Raw genomic sequence first — 15,848 nt, 5'->3', positions numbered from 1 at the left:
TAATGCTTTCTGCGACAGTAGTCGGGGATTAAGGAAGCAACATCATAGGGTGAAAATCATCTTCACGCCTGACCTGTGGTGGTGCAGTGGATAAAGCGTCAACCAGGAATGCTAAGGTCACTGGTTTGAAACCCTGGGCTTGCCCTGTCAAGGCACATGTGGGAGTTGATGCTTACTGTTTCTCCCCCCTTCTCTCCCTTCTCTCTCCTCTCTAAAATGAATAAATAAATCATCTTCACCTGCACCACCTTCCTCAGTATATGTGCAACCAGAACATCCTAATAAAGGCTGAAATACTTTATTCCAGATATTACACCCTATCTTTAACAGAAATACCTAAAACACTTAAAAACATGAAGTCCCATGAAGGGTTTCTGGGTTTTATTGACTAAGGAAAGTATCACCTACACCCATACCATAGAATTTTTTCTTTTGGTGTCCTAGAGGTTTTTACATCTGGAAACACTGCACACTAGTAAAGTTCGGAATGGGTCAAAAGTTTTTAGAAAGTGAGAGGAAGATTGTAAAAGGGAAAAAACGGGGCAGGGGTAACTGGCAGGATGCCTTGACTGCAGGAGCATTCTCAGATCAATCTTTTAGCAAAAAGGACATGTGGAAATGGAGGCTATGGAAATTGATTCCTTTAAAATTGTCTTTGTTCATGTGCTTTTCGAAATTCTTTGTGATTTCACAGGGGTATGTAAACCCAAATTTTAGACCACCACTGTAAAAAGAAGTTGGACTGTGGTTTAGAACTCTGAAAAGAGGTCTAAGCTGGAGGCAAAAGTTGGGACTCACGTGGATGGTATTTGGGTGCTATTTAAAGAATGGTCCCTGAAGAAGATAATGTAGGGGAAGAAGAATAGAGGCCTAGCATTTTGGGGGTGATTTTCACTTACAGAGTAAGCAAAAGAGGAAGAGAAGGAGATGAAGAAATCGGGAGAGGTAAGAGGAATATGAAATTGTGAGAATAGGTTTTAGTAAGGCTAGCCAACAATAAAGCCCAGTGGAGAGGTCAGCAAGGATGAGATCTGAAAAAGACCAGTGCAAAGACCAAACACTGGTGGAAGGTTACCACTGCCTCCTGCATGGCCTTCCTCCCTGTACAGCAGTTGTCCCCAACCCCCAGGCCGTGGACCGGTACCGGTCCGCAGAGAAAGAATGAATAACTTATATTATTTCCGTTTTATTTATATTTAAGTCTGAACGATGTTTTATTTTTTTTAAATGACCAGATGCCCTCTGTTACATCCGTCTAAGACTCACTCTTGACGCTTGTCTTGGTCATGTGATATGTTGCCGCTAAAATTAAACCCGTAAACTAGCAAAATGAGTGAAAAACAAAATTCCATCGAAAGTTTTTTTTGCAAAGTGGAAAAGGGCCAGTGAGGACACAGAAGAACCTACGACCTCGAAGAAAAAGAAGGCTTCATTTAACAGACAATACCAGGAGTCCTACTTGAAGTATGGATTTATCGCAACTGGTTTCTTGCGCACTAAGGCCGCTCTGCATAATATGTGGCGACCGGCTAAGTAATGAGGCAATGAAGCCTTCAAAACTGCGCCACTTGGAGACTAAGCACCCTACTTTAAAAGACAAGCCTTCTGAGTATTTCAAAAGAAAAAAGCATAAACAAGAAGGACAGAAACAATTACTGGTGGCCACTACATCAATAAATGCGAGGGCACTGAGAGCATCATACTTGGTGGCTAATCGTATTGCTAAGGCTAAGAAGCCATTCACCATTGGTGAAGAATTGATTCTTCCAGCCACCAAAGACATTTGTCGTGAACTAGGGGAGGCTGAGGTTAAAAAGATAGCACAGATGCCTCTTTTGGCTACCACCGTCACACAGCGCATTGAGGAAATAGCAGAGGACATTGAATCACAGTTGTTGGAAAGGATTAATAAATCTCCGTAGTACGCTCTCCAGGTTGACGAATCTACAGATATTGACAAGGCAATACTACTTGTTTACGTGCGTTATCTTCATCAAGAGTATGTGCATGAGGATATGTTATGTGCACTAACATTACCAATCAAAACCACAGCCGCAGAACTATTTAAATCGCTGGATGACTATGTATCAGGAAATCTGAGATAGTCTTTTTGTGTCGACATATGCACAGATGGAGCTGCTGCCATGACTGGAAGGATATCTGGTTTAACTACTCGGATTAAGGAGATTGCACCTGAATGCGAGTCTATGCATTGTGTCATTCACAGGGAAATGCTGGCTAGCCGAAATATACCACCGGAACTTAATAGCGTATTGAATGATGTCGTTAAAGTTATTAACCACATCAAAACACACGCCCTTCACTCGCGCCTGTTTGAGCAGCTTTGTGAGGAAATGAACACAGAGCACAGACACCTTCTCTTACATATAGAAATAAGATGGTTATCCCGAGGGAGGTCCCTGGCCAAGTGTTTGAATTACGAGAGCCGCTGCAGAGATTTCTCTCAGAAAAAAAGTCACCAGTAGCAGCACATTTCAGTGACAAGGATGGGTCGCAAGACTCGCTTACTTGTGCGACATATTTAACCTCCTCGATGAACTCAGTTGGTCACTTCAGGGGAAAATGACAACTGTCTTCAAGTTGGCAGATAAAGTAGCTGCATTTAAAGCCAAACTGGATTTGTGGGGATGACGCATGAACAGGGGTATATTTGACATGTTTCAAACATCTGCGGGAATTTTGGAAGAGACTGAGCCCAAGCCTTCATTGTCCCAGCTGGTGCATGATCACCTGTATTTGCTTTAAAAAGAGTTTGAACGCTACTTCCTAACCACAAAAGACCCACGAATTGCCAAGGAATGGATCTGTGATCCATTTGTCAACAAACCAGGTGAATCCAATATGTCTATGCAAGAAGAGGATCAACTACTGGAAATTGCAAGTGACAGCAGCCTTAAAAATTATGTTCAAGACTACAGCTCTGCCGGTGTTCTGGATTAAAGTCATGGCAGAATACCCCGAGATCGCCACAAAAGCACTAAAAACCCTGTTGCCATTTCCAACATCCTATTTGTGTGAAGCGAGATTTTCTGCAGTGACAGCAACCAAAACAAAATTACGGAATAGACTGGACATAAGCAACACACTTCAGGTGTCATTGTCTCCCATTACCCCTAGATGGGACGGTCTCGTTGCAGAGAAACAAGCTCAGGGCTCCCACTGATTTAGTGTTATGGTTGTTGAGAGATAGACTACTATCATTCTATATAAACATTATAATAAATAACCCTTAACTCACAATATTTATAACAATGGTGAGTTGTATTTTTCATGCACTTTATATTTGTTTTTGTGTTGTATCTTATTTTTAAGGCATGTTTAATGTTACCATAGCGACTGGAAAGTGTTTGGAGGCAGAGAGGATGTTACTCATGTTATGTTGTTGGTGCGATGTTAAGAGGACGCTTCTAATAAAGGTGCATATGAGTACACATTGGATTCATGTTTATTGTTGTAGGTTCATGATTGGTAGCGAGCCTGAACCTATCATAATACATATTGATGTCAGACATGAAATGTCAGAATAACAAATTTAAATACAGCCTGAAAAATGAGTATATGCTCATTCCTCCTTTAACTTAGGCCAGTAAATATCGTAAGTTCAACAATTATATTTAAAAATACCACAGTTTTTACGCCGGTCACATAATTTTATTTTGTGCATTTATCCGTCCCACCCTAAAGGCCAGTCCGTTAAAATATTTTCTGACATTGCCCTGGCCGGTTGGCTCAGCGGTAGAGCGTCGGCCTGGCGTGTGGGGGACCCGGGTTCGATTCCCGGCCAGGGCACATAGGAGAAGCACCCATTTGCTTCTCCACCCCCCCTTCCTCTCTGTCTCTCTCTTCCCCTCCCGCAGCCAAGGCTCCGTTGGAGCAAAGATGGCCCGGGCGCTGGGGATGGCTCCTTGGCCTCTGCCCCAGGTGCTGGAGTGGCTCTGGTCGCGGCAGAGCGACGCCCTGGAGGGGCAGAGCGTTGCCCCCTGGTGGGCAGAGCATCGTCCCTGGTGGGCGTGCCAGGTGGATCCCGGTCGGGCGCATGCGGGAGTCTGTCTGACTGTCTCTCCCCGTTTCCAGCTTCAGAAAAATACAAAAAGAGAAAAAAAAAGAAAAATATTTTCTGACATTAAACCAGTCCGTGGCCCAAAAAAGGTTGGGGACCACTGCTGTACAGCACTCCCTTCAAGAACATGGCTGCCTTCCATACTCAAGGATTCTTTAGTCCTAAAATTAAACACATTTATCCTACCAATGGCTACAAAACCTGGGCCGGCCCAGCTTGGATTTAGATACAAAGACAGAAAACCAGTGGTTTTTATTCCCCATGTTTCCTCCTGCTGTAATAGCAGCCTCCTCACCGCAGGTTATTGCAGTTTATGGTCTCTGTTTTCTTCCATCAGCCCAGGCACTGAGAGGCCTTTGTGCTCTAAATTTAACTTGTTCTTTCTGTGGAGATGTTGGAACCTGTGACAGTGGAGGTGGAGAGTCTCAAGTGAGAGCACAAGTGTCTTCTGAGAAACTTGCCCCTGGAGGGAAAGACGGAGGATGCCGGCTTCAGTGGAATATATAGGATCAGAAGCTTTTATTGTTTTTGTATTGGTGGTCTTAGAACATATTCAGAGACAAAAGGCAAGAATTCACAGAAGAGACTGAAGTATAAGAGAAGAGATAATGGAGAAGAAGAGCTCCCTAAAGAAGTTGGGGAAAGGAAGTGAGATTCCAAGGGCAAAAGACCAGAAAGAGAGAACATCTCTGTCTCAGCGTCACCCACATTCTCTCTGGGGCACAGAGCCGAAGTACACCAATCCATGTTCCTGCTGCCCTGCAGTTAGGTCCTCACATACACAATCAAAATTTGGGAACATTCGTGACCTGAAAAAGTATATATTTTCCCTTAAGATTTTCTTAATCTTTTAAACAATATTTTAGCCATCTCTGCTCTTAATCACCCTTATCTTGGAGGAGACTGGGCTCCTGGCTTACGTACATGTTTTCTTATGTAATCCTTTTAACGCTTTGTCATCTAGTCCCATAGACACTCCCTCCTTGTCACCATGCTTTTGGTAACCCTTAACCAAAATTGACCAAACCTCCATTCAGTGTTTTATTAATGTAAGCTGCTAGTGGTGATATTCAGTTGAGCAGAGCTTGATAATTTGGTTTGCATTTAATTTTTGAAGGTGGCTAGAACTATATTTTCTTACAAGAAAATTTTATGTTTGGAACTTCTTTTAGGTTTACCATGAGCTTTAACAGACATAATCTGAAATACTACGTGTTACCAAAAAAGCCTAAAAAGGTGGCATTTGATTGCTTAGAATGGATCAGAAAGCATCACCCACGTGAGTACAGCCATGTGATGAATTATGTCTAGAAGTAATAAATGTCTTTTTAGTACCACAAGAGAATATATAAAATTGCATAGTAAATATTTTTCATTATGATAGCACTGACTTGCTACTTATCCCTTTGAGTACGAATGTTCATGTATGTCCTCATGCCTCCTGACCATACAGAGTACACATTTTAAAAATGTGTAAGGCAACATTAAAAAAAGGCAAATGTATGTTCTTGTTTCTATAAATTGGTTATCAAACAAACATGATTTTAAGTTAATAAAACTATAACTGAAACTAATTTCATTTTTTAAAAAAAAAACTCACTCCTGGGGGTTAGTGAGCATGAAAAAAACTCACTACTTAAGGGTTACAAGAGCAGAACTCTCTCAGTTCTGGATGGTGTAAAATCTCATTTGGTTTGATGACAACAAAGAAAGATTAGCCTGACCCATGGTGGCACAGTGGATAAAGCATCTACCTAGAACACAGGTTGCTGGTTCGAAACCTTGGGCTTGCCCCATCAAGGTACATATGGGAGTTGATGCTTCCTGCTCCTCCCCACTTTTCTCTCCCTTCTCTCTTCTCTCTCTCTTCCTTCTCCTTTCTTTCTCTCTCTCTCTCTCCCCTCTCTAAAATGAAATAATAAAATCTTTTAGAAAACCTAAATTCTTCCTCCTACATCCCTATATTATAATTTGTGGTTTCAGTGTCTTTCCTTTGGGTTTCTTTCTATCAATGTGTGAATTATGCAAATCTTCATTTTAGTGCTTTCTCCCTAGTGTGTTTGCCTTTAAGCTACATTAGCTAAAATGAGATTCTGAAATTCATGGTAGTTTTCCCATGTAATCCACTTTTCCATGGAGAGCATTTTAGCTAAACATCTTTATTTCATTTTTTAAAACTTAGTATATATATTGATATGAACAAATCAAATAGTGCTGAGATGGTCTATGAAGAAGTCAGTAACTTCCCTCTCCAGGCCCTCCTCTCCCAGCCAGCTAATATAAATAGCTTAGTAGTGTGTATATCTCTATCTTTGGCTCTGCCACAGAAAGATGACTTTGTCTTAATATCTTCTAATTTTAAAAATAACATAGATCGGCCCTGGCCGGTTGGCTCAGCGGTAGAGCGTCGGCCTAGCGTGTGGAGGACCCGGGTTCGATTCCCGGCCAGGGCACACAGGAGAAGCGCCCATTTGCTTCTCCACCCCTCCGCCGCGCTTTCCTCTCTGTCTCTCTCGTCCCCTCTCGCAGCCAAGGCTCCATCGGAGCAAAGATGGCCCGGGCGCTGGGGATGGCTCTGTGGCCTCTGCCCCAGGCGCTAGAGTGGCTCTGGTCGCAACATGGCGACGCCCAGGATGGGCATAGCATCGCCCCCTGGTGGGCAGAGCGTCGCCCATGGTGGGCGTGCCGGGTGGATCCCGGTCGGGCGCATGCGGGAGTCTGTCTGACTGTCTCTCCCTGTTTCCAGCTTCAGAAAAATGAAAAAAAAAAAAAATAATAAAAAAAAATAACATAGATCACTTTAACTGTGGTGGCACAGTGGATAAAGCATCAGCCTGGAACATAGGTTGCAGGTTCTAAATCCTGGGCAAGAAGGCACATACGGGAAACAAATATGAGTTGATGCTTCCCGCTCTTCACTTTCTTTCTCTCCTCTCTCTAAAATCAATAAATAAAATCTTTTTTATTTGTTTTATTTTATTTATTCATTTTAGAGAGAGAGAGAGGAAAGGAGAAAGGAGGGAGCAGCAGGAAGCATCAACTCCCATGTGTGTCTTGACCAGGCAAGCCCAAGGTTTCAAACCATTGACTTCAGTGTTCCAGGTCGATGCTTTATCCACTGCGCCACCACAAGTCAGGCTAAAATCCTTTTAAAAACAAAAATAAATAAATAAAATAATATACATAAAATCAGCAATAAATAAAATATATGCTCATTAAATAACATTTAGAAAGCAACAACAAAAAAGAAAGAAACAAGAGACAAACCTCACCTCAAGACAAGTCACTTATCATTTTGGTTTATTTCCTTCCAGTAGTTTTTGTATGTATTTTTCTCTCCACTAACATACTATGTAGCCAGGCGGTGACGCAATGGATAGAGCATCAAAATGGGACACGGAGGACGCAGGTTCGAAACCTTGAGGTTACTGGCTTGAGCACGGGCTCATCTGGCTTGGACATAGGTTCACCAGCTTGAGTGCAGGGTCGCTGGCTTGAGTGTGGGATCATAGACATGACCCCGAGGTCGTTTGCTTAAGTGCAGACTCATCTAGCTTGAGCACGGGCTCATCAGCTTGGGTGCGGGGTGGCTGGCTTGAGCCCAAAGTCCAAGGTCGCTAGCTAGTCCAAGGTTACTGGCTTGAGCAAGGGATCACTCGCTCTGCTGTAGCTCCCGGATCAGGGCATATATGGGAAAGCAGTGAATGAACAACTAAGGAGACTGAGGAGCCACAATGAAGAATTGATGCTTCTCGTCTCTTGCTGTCTGTCTGTCTGTCCCTATCTGTTCCTCTGTGTGTGTGTCTCTCTCTCTTTGTCACAAAAAAAACCCCAAAACATACTGTATATACTGTGTATCTGCCCTTAACCTGTTTTAGATATTGAGCATTTTCCCCTTTCTTAAAAGACTTAGAAAATACTTGATAATTATGCTATATTTTATTTCATAATTTCCTGTCTTAATTAGTTTCCTTGTGGTGGCCATTAAAATTTTTCTAATTTTTAAAATTCAAATGAAACTTTTTGAAAAAGTCTTTTTACCACTTTCTTTTCTAGATTAGTTTTCTAGAAGGAAACTAAGTGAAAAGGTGGAAGCATTTCTAGAGCTCTTGAAACATGTTGCCATATGCTTTCTACAAAGTTTGTGTTAGGATGCCTTTCATAGCCCAGGTTCACCTCAAGAGTCATTTGGAAGATCAGGGTTAAGGGTCAAATCTTGACATTTTCAGTGCACATGAGTTCCTTGCTTGAATCATTCTACCTATGTGATCTTCCTCTACTGTAAGAAAACTATGGAGGTCTATTTATGTCTCGTGTGTTTCAAATAACATAATGTAGATTGTATTATTATTTATGTTACAAGTCTTCATTTCTTGGCAGATGATTCAGGGATAATTTACTGCCTCTCCAGGCGAGAATGTGACACAATGGCTAACACCTTACAAAAGGATGGTCTCGCTGCTCTTGCTTATCATGCTGGCCTCAGTGATTCTGCCAGAGACGAAGTGCAGCACAAGTGGATCAATCAGGACGGCTGTCAGGTACCGCCGCTATTTAAGATAAACAAATAATTTTTGTGTAGTATATAAACAAACTTGCACATGTAGAATGAAAATTATTTTTGCCATAAATAGTAAACATCAAAATAAGACTGAAACTGAAAAACAGATATTTTTTAAGACTTCTAAGGTTGCTTTTTTTTTCTTAAATCAAAGTTTTTAATTAAAATGTAATTTACAGACCATAAAATTAACCCTTTCAAAATTTACAAGTCAGTGATTTTTTAGTGTAGTCACAAGGTTATACAACCATCACCACTAACTGTAGGACATTTCATCTTTTTTTCTTTTTTCTTTTTTTTTTAAGTGCAAGATAGAGACAGGGAAGGGAGAGACGGATGAGAAGCATCAACTCATAGTTCTGGCATTTTATAATACTTGTTTCTTTTATTTTATTCTACTTTTTTGTATTTTTCTGAAGTGAGAAGTAGGAGGCAGAGAGACTCCCGCATGCGCCTGACCGGGATCCAACCAGCATGCCCACTAGGAGGTGATGCTCTGCCCATCTGGGGCGATGCTCCATTGCAACCAGAGCCATTCTAGCGCCAGAGGTGGAAGCCATGGAGCCATCCTCAGTGCCTGGGCCAAGTTTGCTCCAGGGGAGCCTTGGCTGTGGGAGGGGAAAGGAGAGGGGAAAGGGTGGAGAAGCTGATGGGTGTTTCTCCTGTGGATTTCCACACACCAGGCTGAGCCAAATGGCCAGGGCCTTTACTTGTTGTTTTTTATTGCTTCTCATACCTGCCTTGACAGGGGGACTCAAGCTAGTGACCCCATGTTCAAGCTGGTAAGCCTGCACTCAAGTCAGTGACCTTGGGGTTTTGAACCTGGTTCCTCAGCGTCCCAAGTTGTTGTTCTATCCACTGTGCCACCACCTAGTTAGGCCATTTCATTATCTTAGTAAGAAACTTAATACCTACTAGCAGTTACTTCTCACTCTCCTAACCTCTCCCCCCCCCCCCCCCCCCCCCCATTTTCTGACAACCACTAAGCTCTTAGCTATTACTAATCAATCTTTGGATTTTCCTATTTTGGAAATGTCCTATAAATGGAATCATATACTGTATGTTCTTTTGTAACTGATTTCTTTTACTGAGCATAATGTTTTTAAGATTTATCCACATTGTAGTTTGTATCAGTATTTCTTTTCTTTTTCTGGTCAGATAATATTCCATTGTATGAATTTATCATAGTTTGCTATCCATTCATCAGTTAGTAAACTATTCAGTAATGCTTCTGTGAACATTTCTGTATAAGTTTTTGTGTAAATATATGTGTTCAGTTCTCTTGAGTATGCACCTAGGAGTGGAACTGCTTAATCATATGATTACTCTGTTTAACATTTTGAGGAACTGCCAAACTGTTTTCCAAAGCAGGTATAGCACTTTTTATTCCCATCAGCAATATATGAAGTTCCAGTGTCTCTGCCTCCTTATCAATATTTGTCTGTCTTTTTACTATATCCATATAAGGATGAATTTTAGGAAAATGACTAATAATTTTTGTAGCCTATGAATTTTTCAGTTTAAGAAAACAAACCATTACCTTGAAGATACAGAGTAGAAATGTTTCTCAAAAGTATTTTCTAGGAGAGAGAAGATGGCAGTGGAGTAGGCAGATGCACAGACTCCCAGCTCACACCACCAAACTGGATTACAAATTAATTTAGGAACAATCAACATGAAACACCAACTTTGGACTAAAAGAACAGGTTTCAAAACCCAAGGTGCAAAGAAGCCACACTGAGCCTGGAAAGTGAGGAGAGCGAGACAGACGGTGACAGGCAGAGGAATGCCTAGGATGACCTGAGAAGCTGACTCATCCAGTGCAGAGGTGGCCATAGCTGGAAGAGGGGTTGATCCCTCCACACAGCACAAGCCTAAAGTGGTTCCGGGTGACCCACCTCCAGAAAGCTCTCTAGCTCCAATCAGTGCGAAGGACACAGCTGGAAGCAGGAAGTGGGGTGGAGAGGCCCTAACTCAGGTCTCCAGGGAAATCTGAGATACACCTCCCCAGACTGAAGCTCAGAAAGCGCCCTGCCCCCAGAGAGCAGCTGGCAGAACAGCCTTCAGATTCTCAGAAGTTAACACCCACTGCATTCCTGGATACAGTTTCAAATAAGCCCCCTGCTGAGATCAGTAAACAAGCTTACCCTTGAGTTAAGAAAACTGAGGGGTAAACAAACAAATCAACACATCAAAGCAGCTCTACTAGGTAAGAAGACAACAAAGGGAACTAGCCTACAAGCCATACACAGAACAATGGGAAGGCAGAGAAACATAACTCATATGCTTCAACAAGACAAATCCTCAGAAAAAGTCCTTGATTAAATGGAAGTAATCAAATTACCAAATGCAGAGTATAAAATAATGATTGTTAGGATGCATAAGGATCTCAAAGCTACAATGGATGGACTTAATGAACAACTCAATAAAGAAATTGTAAGCATCAAAAAGGACACAGAAATAAAGAAGAACCAGACAGAAATGACAAAGACAATATCAGAAATTAAGACTACACTAGAAGGAAATAAAAGCAGGCTGGAAAAAGCAGAGGATCGAATCAGCTACTTAGAGGACAAGATAAGCGAAAGCACGGAAGCAGAACAGAAAAGAGAAAAGAGGATCAAGAAGTCTGAGGAAACTCTAAGAAAGCTCTGTGACAACATGAAGAAAAACAATATCTGCATAATAGAAGTTTCTGAAGGAGAAGAGAAATAACAAGGAATAGAAAAACTGTTGAAAGAAATTATAGCTGAAAATTTCCCTAAATTGATGCAGGAAAGAGTTATACAGGTTCAAGAAGCAGTGAAAACCCCATCAAAAAAGAATCCGAAGAGACTCACAACAAGATATATCATAATCAAAATACCAAAGATAAGAGATAAAGAAAGAATATTAAAAACTGTAAGAGAAAAACAGTCAATCACGTACAAAGGAACCACCATAAAGATGACATCTGACTTTTCAACAGAAACACTTGAAGCCAGAGGGAATGGTAGGAAATATTCAGAGTAAGGCAGAACAAGAGCCTACAACCAAGACTATCGTTTAAAATTGGAGAAATTAAAAGCTTCCCAGACAAAAAAAAAATTCAAGGAATTTATCACAACCAAACCAATGTTTCAGGAAATGTTAACGGATCTGCTGTAGACAGAACAAAGCAGGGGCGGGGGGGGGGAGAAATTATATATATATAAAGAGAGGAGTGTAGATTTAAAGAAAAAAGTGGCAATAAACAACTATCAATAATAACCTTAAATGTAAATGGATTAAATGCTCCAATCAAAAGACATAGGATAGCTGAATGGGTAAGACCCATACATATGCTGTCTACAGGAGACCCAGCTCAAAACAAAAGATACACAGACTGAAAGTAAAAGGATGGAAAAAAAATTTTTTCATGCAAATGGAAAGGGAAAAAAAGCTGGTTAGCAATACTTATATCTGACAAAATAGACTTTCAAAAAACAAAGACTATAGCCTCACCAAGCAGTGGCACAGTGGATAAAGCGTTGGACTGGGATGCTGAGGACCCAGGTTTGAGACCCTGAGGTCGCCAGCTTGAGTGCGGGCTCATCTGGCTTGAGCTTAAAAGCTCACCAGCTTGGACCCAAGGTCACTGGCTCGAGCAAGGGGTTACTCGGTCTGCTGAAGGCCCGTGTTCAAGGCACATATGAGAAAGCAATCAATGAACAACTAAGGTGTCATAGTGTGCAACAAAGAACTAATGATTGATGCTTCTTTTCTCTGTTCCTGTCTTTCTGTTCCTGTCTATCCCTCTCTCTGACTCTCTCTCTGTCTCTGAAAAAAAAAACAAAAAACCCAAAGATTATAGTAAGGGATAAAGAAGATCACTATATAATGATAAAGGGAGCAATCCAACAGAAAGAGATAACCATTATAAATGTCTATGCACCTAATATAGGAGTACCTACATAGATAAAGCAGAGTTTGATGGACATAAAGGGAGAGGTCAACAGCAATGCTATAATAGTAGGGGATTTCAATACCCCACTAACATCATTGGATAGATCCTCAAGAATGAAAATTAACAAAGAAACAGCAGAATTAAGGGACATACTAGATTAACTGGATTTAATAGATTTCTTCAGAACCTTTCACCCTAAAGCAGCAGAATATACATTCTTTTCAAGTGCGCATGGTACATTCTCAAGTATAGACCACATATTAGGGCATAAAACGAGTCTCAACAAATATAAGAAGATTAAAATCATATCAAGCATCTTCTCTGACCACAATGGCATGAAACTAGAAATCAACTACAATAGAAAAACTGAAAAACACTCAAATACCTGGAAACTAAACAGCATGTTACTAAATAACGAATGGGTCAACAATGAGATCAAGGGAGAAATCAAAAATTTTCTTGAAACAAATGAAAATGAGCATACAATAACTCAAAATCTGTGGGACACAGCAAAAGCAGTCCTGAGAGAGAAGTTCATAGCATTACAGGCATACCTTAAGAAGCTAATAAAAGCTCAAATAAACAACTTAATCCTGCAACTAAAAGAACTAGGAAAAGAATAGCAAGTAAAGCCTAGTGGAAGTAGAATGACGGAATGAATAAAGATCAGAGCAGAAATAAATGACATAGAGACTAAAAAAAAATACAGAGAATCAATGAAACCAAGAGCTGAGGTTCTTTGAAAAAGTAAACAAGATCGATGAACCCTTAGCAAGGCTCACCAAGAAAAAAGAGAAAGGACTCTAATAAATAAAATTAGAAATGAGGGTGGAGCCTGACCAGGCGGTGGAGCAGTGGATGGAGTGGCGTACTGGGATGTGGAGGACTCAGGTTCAAAACCTCAAGATCGCCAGCTTGAGTGCAGGCTCATCTGGTTTCAGCAAGGCTCACCAGCTTGAGCCCAAGGTCACTGGCTTGAGGAAGGGGTTACTCAGTCTGCTGTAGCCCCCCGGTCAAGGCACATATGAGAGAGCAATCAGTGAACAGCTAAGGTGCCACAACAAGAACTGATGCTTCTCATCTCTCCACCTTTTCATCTGTCTGTCCCTGTCTGTCCCTGTCTCTGTCTCTGTCACAAAGAAAAAAAAAAGAAATGAGGGTGGAGAAGTAACAACGGACACAACAGAAATACAAAGGATTGTAAGAAAATACTATGAAGATCTGTATGCCAAAAAATTAGACAACCGAGGTGAAACGGACAAATTTTTGAAAAATATAATCTTTCAAAAATCAATCTGGAAGAATCAGAAAACCCTAAAAGACCAATTACAACAAATGAGATCGAAACTTCTCAAAAAACTCCCAACAAACAAAAGCCCTGGGCCAGATGGCTTCACAGGCGAGTTATACCAAACATTCAAAGAAGAACTAACTCCTGTCCTTCTCAAGCTATTTCAAAAAATTCAAGAGGAGGGAAAACTTCCAAGTTCCTTTTATGAGGCGAACATAATTCTGATTCTAAAACCAGGCAAAGAAAACACAAAGAAAGAAAACTATAGGCCAATATCCCTGATGAATTTAGATGCTAAATTTCTCAACAAAATATTAGCAAACCGGATCCAGCAATACATGAAAAAAATCGTACATCACGATCAAGTGGGATTTATGCTGGGGAGGGAAGGCTAGTACAATATTCATAAATCAATCAATGTGATTCATCACATAAACAAAAGAAAGGACAAAAACCATATGATAATATCAACAGATGCAGTAAAAGCATTCGATAAAATCCAGCACCCATTTATGATCAAAACTCTCAACAAAGTGGGAATACAGGGAACATACATTATGAAGGCCATCTATAACAGACCCATGGCCAACATCATACTCAATGGGCAAAAGTTAAAAGAAATCCCCTTAAGATCAGGAACAAGGCAGGGGTGCCCCCTTTCACCACTCTTATTCAATATAGTTCCAGAAGTCCTAGCCACAGCAGTCAGACAAGAAGAAGAAATAAAAGGCATCCAACTTGGAGAAGATGAAGTAAAACTATCATTATTTACTGATGATATGATACTGTATATAGAAAACCCTAAAGTCTCAGTAAAAAACTACCGGACCTGATAAATGAATTCAGCAAGGTGGCAGGATATAAAATTAATACTCAGAAATCAGAGGCACCTGACCAGGCGGTGGCGCAGTGAATAGAACATCGGACTGTGATTTGGAGGACCCAGGTTCAAGATCTGGAGTTCGCCAGCATGAGCGCAAGCTGATCTGTTTTGAGCAAGGCTCACCAGTGTGAGCCCAAGGTCGCTGGCTCAAGCAAGAGGTCACTCACTCTGCTGTAGCCCCCGTAAAGACACATATGAGAAATCAGTCAGTGAACAACTAAGGAACCTCAACGAATAATTGATGTTTCTCATCTCCCTTCCTGTCTATCTGTTCCTATCTGTCTCTCTCTCTGACTCTGTCTCTCCCACAAAAAAACACACAAAAAAACCCTTTTACCCTGGCCGGTTGGCTCAGCGGTAGAGCGTCGGCCTGGCGTGCGGGGGACCCGGGTTCGATTCCCAGCCAGGGCACATAGGAGAAGCGCCCATTTGCTTTTCCACCCCCACCCCCTCCTTCCTCCCTGTCTCTCTCTTCCCCTCCCGCAGCCAAGGCTCCATTGGAGCAAAGATGGCCCGGGCGCTGCGGATGGCTCCTTGGCCTCTGCCCCAGGTGCTAGAGTGGCTCTGGTCGCCGCAGAGCGACGCCCTGGAGGGGCAGAGAATCGCCCCCTGGTGGGCAGAGCGTCGCCCCTGGTGAGCGTGCCGGGTGGATCCCGATCGGGCGCATGCGGGAGTCTGTCTGACTGTCTCTCCCCATTTCCAGCTTCAGAAAAATACAAAAAAAAAAATCTATATTACCTAAAGGAATTTATAAATTCAATGCAATTTCTATTAAAATACCAATGACATACTTCAAAGATATAGAACAAATATTTCAAAAATTCATATAGAACCAAAAAAGAACATGAATAGTCTCAGCAATCTTGGAAGAGAAGAATAAAGTGGGTAGTATTACACTTCCGGATATCAAGTTATACTACAAGGCCATTGTACTCAAAACAGCTTGGTACTGGCATAAGAACAGTCATATAGATCTATAGAACAGAACAGAGAACCCAGAAATAAACTCACACATTTATAGACAATTGATATTTTACAAGAGTGGAAATAGCATACAATGGAATAAATACAGTTTGTTTAACAAATGGTGTTGGGAAATTTGGACAG

The 15,848-nt window shown here is 41.3% G+C and overlaps 1 protein-coding gene across 2 annotated transcripts in view; it reads left to right on the top strand.

Annotated features, from left to right (window-relative positions):
* BLM (BLM RecQ like helicase) overlaps positions 1-15,848 on the top strand; it is a 117,425-nt gene that overhangs the window by 71,403 nt on the left and 30,174 nt on the right. For both annotated transcript variants that reach the window (XM_066355441.1, XM_066355443.1), the window contains exons 13-14: positions 5,254-5,360; positions 8,462-8,622. In XM_066355441.1, coding sequence (XP_066211538.1) covers positions 5,254-5,360; positions 8,462-8,622 — 268 coding nt within the window. The remainder of the gene's footprint in view (positions 1-5,253; positions 5,361-8,461; positions 8,623-15,848) is intronic.

Source organism: Saccopteryx leptura, chromosome 13 (genome assembly GCF_036850995.1).
Source record: "Saccopteryx leptura isolate mSacLep1 chromosome 13, mSacLep1_pri_phased_curated, whole genome shotgun sequence".
In the NCBI taxonomy this organism is placed as follows: domain Eukaryota; kingdom Metazoa; phylum Chordata; class Mammalia; order Chiroptera; family Emballonuridae; genus Saccopteryx; species Saccopteryx leptura.
The sequence above is the reverse complement of the archived record's forward strand: the minus strand, read 5'-3'. Positions and strand labels throughout refer to the sequence as shown.